Genomic DNA, 7,814 nt, shown 5'->3' with positions numbered 1-7,814 from the left:
TAATGTTCTTCAATCATACATGCTTTTTATCATTAGTTCAGAATAACCTCTGCAAAACTTTACAAGGGTTATAAACTGACCACTATTCTTAGTTAAGGCATGCTCAGACTTGTTTATGGTACATCAGGTCTAGATCTGCTGCTTCATTTCAACACTTTTCAATAACAAACAAATCACACAATCGTACAATCGATTATACAATTCTTATAAATCTTTACATATCATTAGTTGATTACTTGTTGATTATTGGTAAAACACTTTTGATTACACATTTTTATATTTAGCTTGATTACTATTGATGATTTTTAAAGCAGAAGTTCAGTCCTTTGCTCTCAGCTGTGGAGGAAAATGGATCAGCCTTCACCTCTTAAATCTGGTTGTCTGTTACTCCATCATTTGGACACCAGGTTTATCGACAAGAGACGAAATGTTTCTACATTTTTTGTTGTTTTGCTTTGTTTGTTTTTTTTGAATGTCCAGAGGACCAGATTTAACTTTTTTAGAATCACTTAAATTAATCACTTTAATATCCACTTTAATGCTAGGAATAAAAAGAAACATGTGTTTTGTTTGTAGAATTTAATTCTAACTTTAAAATGTATCCAACATTACTAAAACTTACTTCAAGTTGCCTTTTTGGACATGCATGCATAGATTTGTACAAATTGTACTTGAGAGGAAATTATTACATGATGATTATGATATCGGAACTGGATCGGTATCGGCTGATATTTAGATTTAGGTATTGGGATTGGATCGGAAGTAAAAAAAAAAAGTGGATTGGTGCATCCCTAATTTCCACTCCTTATTATTCTAAATTAGAAGCAGCTGTTTGAGGTTGTTAGCTGCATAAAGACACCTGTCCACCCCACACAATCAGTAAGACTCCAACTACTAACATGGCTAAGACCAAAGAGCTGTCCAAAGACACCAGAGACAAATTGTAGACCTCCACAAGGCTGAAAAGGGTTACAGGGCAATTGCCAAGCAGCTTGGTGAAAAAAGATAGATGTTGGAGCAATTATTAGAAAATGGAAGAAGCTAAACACGACTGTCAATCTCCCTCGGACTGGGGCTCCATGCAAGATCTCACCTCGTGGCGTATCAATGATCCTAAGAAAGGTGAGGAATCAGCCCAGAACTACACGGGAGGAGCTGGTCCATGACCTGAAGAGAGCTGGCACCACCGTTTTCATGGTTACTGTGGGTAATACACTAAGACGTCATAGTTTAAAATCACGCATGGCACGGAAGGTTCCCCTGCTTAAATCAGCACACGTCCAGACCCGTCTTGTTTGCCCATGACCATTTGGATGATCCAGAGGAGTCATGGGAGAAAGTTATGTGGTCAGATGAGACCATACCATACCATACCATACCAACTTTATTTATAGAGCACTTTATGCACCCAACAGGACCAAAGTGCTTTACACAATTATATAATACAATACAATGATAAAATGGAAGGGTAAAATTTAAAACAGGAATAAAATAATAAAATAAAATACAAACACAATAAAACAAGGTAAAACATCTCAGATTGTGCTAAAAGGCCAAAGAAAAAAGATGAGTTTTAAGAAGGGACTTAAAAACCTCAATTGAAGAGGCCTGTCTTATGTTCAATGGAAGGTCATTCCAGAGCCTGGGAGCTATCACAGAAAAAGCTCGGTCCCCTCTAAGCTTACGCTTTGTCTTCGGGACCTTCAGAAACAACTGGTCAGCTGACCTGAGTGAACGAGAGGGTGTGTAAGAATGTAGCAGCTCAGACAGGTATGGAGGGGCATGGCCATTTAAAGCTTTAAAAACAAATAAAAGTATTTTAAAATGAATCCGGTAATGCACCGGCAACCAATGTAAAGAGGCCAAAACAGGAGAAATACTGTCAAATTTCCGTGTACCTGTTAAAAGTCGTGCAGCTGCATTCTGAACCCTCTGAAGCTGGGAAATACATGAATCACTAATACCTATGTAAAGTGCATTGCAGTAATCTAGCCGTGTGGTAAATGGTAAATGGTAAATGGAGCTTACTTCTATAGCGCCTTCCAGCCCCCTATGAGGGGCCCCAAGGCGCTTTACAGTACCAGCCATCCACCCATTCACACGCACATTCATACACCGGTGGCGGTGTGGTCACAAATGCATGGATTGCTGTTTCAAAATGCTGTCTGGGAAGAATTGGTTTTACTTTAGCCAGCTGCCTCAAATGAAAAAAGCCTGACTTTACAACTGTTTTAATTTGAGACTCCATCCTAAGACCAGCATCCATCTTGACCCCTAAATTTGTAACAACTGGCCTGACATACTGAGCCAAAGAGCAGTCAACAGGCAGAGAGTCTTCATTCGAGCTGCCAAAAATCACTACCTCTGTCTTGTCTTCATTTAATTTCAAGAAATTTTGGGCCATCCATGCCTTCAAATCCTCCAAACATAGAAACAGAGACCGAAGAGAAGTGGAATCTGCTTTCTTTAAAGGTAAATAAATCTGCGTGTCATCAGCATAACAATGAAAAGCAATCCCGTATTTCCTAAAAACAGAGCCAAGAGGAAGGAGATACAATAAGAACAAAAGAGGACCCAAGACTGAGCCCTGCGGAACACCACATGATAGAGGAGCAGAGGATGATCTATTGCCATCAAGACAGACACAAAAAGTGCGTTTTGTCAAATAAGACTTAAACCAGTCTAGAGCTGTTTGACCAAGGCCCACATATTGTTCCAGACGAGCAATTAAAATCGTGTGATCAACTGTGTCAAAAGCAGCTGATAAATCCAACAACACCAAAACAACACAATCACCAGAATCAGTTGCCCAAAATATATCGTTAAAAACTTTTAAGAGAGCTGACTCTGTGCTATGAAGTGATCTAAAACCAGATTGGAAAATCTCTAAAATATTATGTTCAATGAGATAAGACATTAGTTGCTTATAAACTACCTTCTCAAGAATTTTCGAGATGAAAGGCAATTTTGAAATTGGTCTGTAGTTCGCTAGGACAGCAGGATCCAAATTTGATTTCTTAATTAGAGGCTGGACAACTGCATGTTTCAGATTTTCAGGAACAACACCTGAGGACAAGCTACTATTAACAAGAGCAAGGATCGACAGACCTATAGTATGAAAAACCTCATTGAACAGTCGAGGTGGAATAGCATCATCTGGAGAACCAGTTGGCTTCAAGTGACTAACGACCTCCTGCAGGGATTGCAAAGTCACACATTCAAAGCTATTAAAAACAGCAGGGCAAGACACAGTATCAATAGGGTCATACACAATGGGTATGATCTGAGCCCTAATAGAAGTGACTTTCTCAACAAAAAAGTTTAAAAAGCTTTCACAAACAGCTGGGGAAGTCTCCACAAAAGCACCATGTGGGGCATTTAGAACAGAGTTAATAGTTTTAAATAAAATAGCTGGATTGCAACTGTTTGATACAATTATATTTGTCAGGTATCTTCTTTTAGCGTCTTTTACAATCCTTTGATAACAGCGCCAGCATTCCTTTAATATTTGCAGCGACACCTGCAAATTATCCTTTTGCCATTTTCGTTCAGCTTTACGACAGTTCCTCCTGGCAGCCCGAGTGTCGTCATTTAACCAGGGTTCATGTTTGGATTTTGCAAGTCTAGTTTTTAACGGTGCCACCGAATCCAGAGCTGCTTTGCTAGTAGAATAAAACCAGTTGCTGATATCCTCGGTTTTATTTCTGACAGTCTCTGGGATTGTACAGTTCTTATTAAAAACAGAAGAAAACTGAACAGCAGTAGAAGGGTTAAGAACACGACAGAACCGAACTGGTGCACATGGTTTAACCTTAGTAATAGACTGCTTTATCTCAAATAAAACAGGCATATGGTCTGAAAATAATGGGTCACCAATCACTAAATTAAAAACTGGTAGACCATAAGATAAAACCAAGTCAAGAGTGTGTCCATGCTCATGGGTAGCACCAGTTACAGACTGCACAAGATTAAAAGACTCAATAACATTAAGAAACGACTGAGCCATAGGTGAAGTAGGACAACAGATACGAATATTAAAATCACCAACCAATAAAACTCTGTCATATCGTGGCATGATATCAGCCAAGAAATCAGAAAAATCACTTATAAAATTTTTGTTATATTTAGGGGGCCGATAGACCACCGCACACAACACTGTGTGGGAGCTAAGAAGTTCAAAGAGACCAAGCTCAAAGCTACCAAAACGGACTGGATGCAACTGTTTACAAGTAAAACAGCTTTTAAAAACCGTTACTATTCCTCCTCCTCGTCCAGACATCCTTGGAAAATTGAAATAGCAGCAGTTTTGCGGCAAGAGTTCATTAAAAACGCTGGACTCACCCATACCAGTTGTCCAAGATTCCGTTATGAATAAGAAATCCAGGCTTTGAGAGGAAAAGTAATCCTTAATGGCGAAGGTTTTGTTTGCTAGCGACCTAGCATTTATCAGACCGATCCTGGCAGAGATTGGCGGATCTCCGCCACCATCTGACGTCCGAGATTCCCGGCGAAGAGGTCGCAGGTTGTGAAGATTCACCACACGTCTATAGGGCCGAGGAGTGCAGGGAAAACGGGGCTGGAACAGTCCATCATGGCCAAAATGGAACTTTTTGGTCTTAATTCCACTCGCTGTGTTTGGAGGACGAAGAATGATGAGTACCATCCCAAAAACACCATCCCTACTGTGAAGCATGGGGGTGGAAGCATCATGCTCTGGGGGTGTTTTTCTGCACATGGGACAGGACGACTGCACTGTATTAAGGAGAGGATGACCGGGGCCATGTATTGTGATATTTTGGGGAACCTCCTCCTTCCCTCAGTTAGAACATTGAAGATGAGTCATGGCTGAGTCTTCCAACATGACAATGACCCGAAGCACACAGCCAGGAGAACCAAGGAGTGGCTCCGTAAGAAGCGTATCACAGTTCTGGAGTGGCCCAGCCAGTCTCCAGACCTAAACCCTATAGAAAATCTTTGGAAGGAGCTCAAACTGTTTCTCAGCGACAGCCCAGAAACCTGGTTGATCTAGAGAAGATCTGTGTGGAGGAATGGACCAAAATCCTGCTGCAGTGAACCTGGTGAAAAACTACAGGAAACATTTGACCTCTGTAACTGCAAACAAAGGCTACTGTACCAAATATTAACATTGATTTTCACAGGTGTTCAAATACTTATTTGCAGCAGTAACACACAAATAAATTATATAAAAAAAAAATCATACATTATGATTTGTAGATTTTTATTTTTAGATTCAGTCTCTCACAGTGGACATGTAGCTAAGATGAACATTTCAGACCCGCCATGATTTCTAAGTGGGAGAACTTGCAAAGTTGAATGGTGTTCAAATACTTGTTTTTCTCACTGTAAATAAAAGTTTTAAAAAATCTTTTTGTGTCCGGTAGATATGTTTTTAAATTCCAGTATCTCATTTAAGCTTAAACAGGGGCATTAAACAGAACTGAGGAGACGTCTGGGCTCTTTCCCCGTCCTGCTCATTTGAGCTCTTTGCTGAGCAGAAATTGCATCAAATTTATTTAGAAAGTGCATTTAAAAGCATTAGTTGTTAAAAAAAAGTGTTTACCATTAAAAATCAATCGTACAAATTTAATGAACATTTACCGCATTCTACCGGTACTTATTTGACTTCCGGTCACATAACCTAGATAAGACTGGGTTTTACCAGTAAATAATTTAAAAATAATTTCAGTTACATAGGTGTTTGGCACTGTTCTGTCCACTGATTATGCTTAGTTGTGTTCATTTTTAAGGTCTAATGGTTGTAACCATGAGTCACACAGCGAAGCCTAATGAAGACGGTGATGATCTTACAGTCTGAGTGTGTGTTGAAAGCAAGCTATATTCTGTGAAAAACCATCTGCTGGCTGATTCTTGTACTACAAGGAAGCTGCACACATCCGGAACAGATTGGGCACAGATTCTGAACAGTGAATGCCCGTGGCTTAATAACTCAGGTGTCTTATTTATGTACAAAATTAGGATTTTTTATATATTTAATAAGTGAGGTTTAGACACAGGTGTGTTCTCAAGTCTGAGGATTACAGTAAATGTTTTTTTAACATGTGTGAATATTATTATTTTTTTACTTCTAGGGAAAAGTGATTCGTAAAGGGCCACTGGTGAAACTAGTATCTGATAACTTCATCCTGAAAGCTGTTATCCAAGGTAACATGAACATCATTTGTGATTGGTAATATTTTATTTCTGGCAAAATATTCAGGTTTGTTTAATGCTGTTAGTGTTGTATATTTAAAAAATATGATCAAGTTTAAACTTATTCAATTCAATTTATTTTTTATGTAGTGCCTTTTTTTAAAGTCTTCTGGCTTCTTTATATAGGGTAAAAATAGTTCAAATCGTTAATCCAGAATGAAATCCAATTACGTCAATTATTTTTTTATTTTAATACAACACATTCATATGTGTTATTTGTGTTATAACTATAGCTGTTAACATTAACGTGTTAACGCATACGATTAATCTAAAATGATTAACTCGTTAATATTACATAATGCATCCTGATGCATGCTCAATAATCCAGGTAGAAAAATCAAAAAAGTTCAATCTGGTCCTCTGGACATTCAAAAAAATTAACAACAAAACAAAGCAAGAAAATATAGAAATGTTTCGTCTCTCATCCAAGAGACTTCCTCAGTCTGAGGTGCTGTATTCAGCTCAGTCTCTTAAATAGCACCTTCTCCGAGTGGATCAACCAGTTTGCTGCTGACAACCAGAACCAGCTGATCACATGCTCAAGAAGGACCATCAGCCTAACAATGGATCATTAGCACCTGATGGCTGTTTACTACTCACAGAGGGCTGAGTGATACTAGCAATCACAGCATTGTAAGAGGGGGACAGTTGAACCCGGAGGCTCCACCCCTGTTTAATGATGGATGGTTTATTTTCACAAAGATGGCCTCCTTTACTCCTCTCTCAAACCATTGTTCCTCTCTGTCCAGGATGTGAACATCTTCATCCCTGAAAGAGTGACCTCTGACCTGGAGATGAGTGTAGACCTCAGAGTCCTGGCCTGATGATGTTGATCTTACCATACCATACCAATTTATTTATATAGCACTTTAAACAGTGACAAAGCACACCAAAGTGCTGTACAGGGACAAACAGAACAAGCACATAGCAACAGATTACATAACAGGACACCAAAAATGTAGAAACCGACAAAAACAATAATGGATAACAACAACAACCGCAACATGACCAACACAGTGTGATGCACACAGACTCAGCACAGATCACACAGTGCAGAAAGCCAGGGAATAGAAGTGTGTTTTTAAGAGAGATTTAAAAACTGTGAGGGAGGGGGCCTGTCTAACGAGCAGAGGTAACTCATTCCAAAGTTTTGGGCCTGCTACAGAGAAGGCCCTGTCACCTCTGCGCTTGAGGCGGGTTCCTGGGACTGTTAGGAGCAACTGGTCTGCTGATCTGAGAGAACGTGGTGGGACATACGGCTGGAGCAGATCAGTAAGATAGGAGGGGGCAGAGCTGTTTAGTGATTTATAGACATACAAGAGTATTTTGAATTTGATTCGTAAGTGAACTGGAAGCCAGTGTAGGGAGGCCAAAACAGGAGTAATGTGTTCTCTTTTGCTTGTGCTGGTCAAAAACCGGGCTGCTGCATTTTGGACCAGTTGGAGTCTAGCTATGGAGGTCTGACTGATACCAAAAAGGAGTGAGTTGCAATAGTCGAGCCTGGATGTAATGAATGCATGAATTACTGTCTCCATGTTATTTCTGGACAATATGGGCTTCAGCTTAGACAGTCGCCTCAGCTG

The 7,814-nt window shown here is 39.6% G+C and overlaps 1 protein-coding gene across 1 annotated transcript in view; it reads left to right on the top strand.

The window, feature by feature from the left end:
* Positions 1 to 7,814, top strand: part of pot1 (protection of telomeres 1 homolog) — a 213,094-nt gene that overhangs the window by 20,440 nt on the left and 184,840 nt on the right. Inside the window, exon 2 of the mRNA XM_037683052.1 lies at positions 6,111 to 6,183. Within this exon, the coding sequence (XP_037538980.1) occupies positions 6,111 to 6,183 (73 nt within the window). The remainder of the gene's footprint in view (positions 1 to 6,110; positions 6,184 to 7,814) is intronic.

Source organism: Nematolebias whitei, chromosome 10, assembly GCF_014905685.2.
Source record: "Nematolebias whitei isolate Nwh7 chromosome 10, NemWhi1, whole genome shotgun sequence".
In the NCBI taxonomy this organism is placed as follows: Eukaryota; Metazoa; Chordata; class Actinopteri; order Cyprinodontiformes; family Rivulidae; genus Nematolebias; species Nematolebias whitei.
The sequence above is the reverse complement of the archived record's forward strand: the minus strand, read 5'-3'. Positions and strand labels throughout refer to the sequence as shown.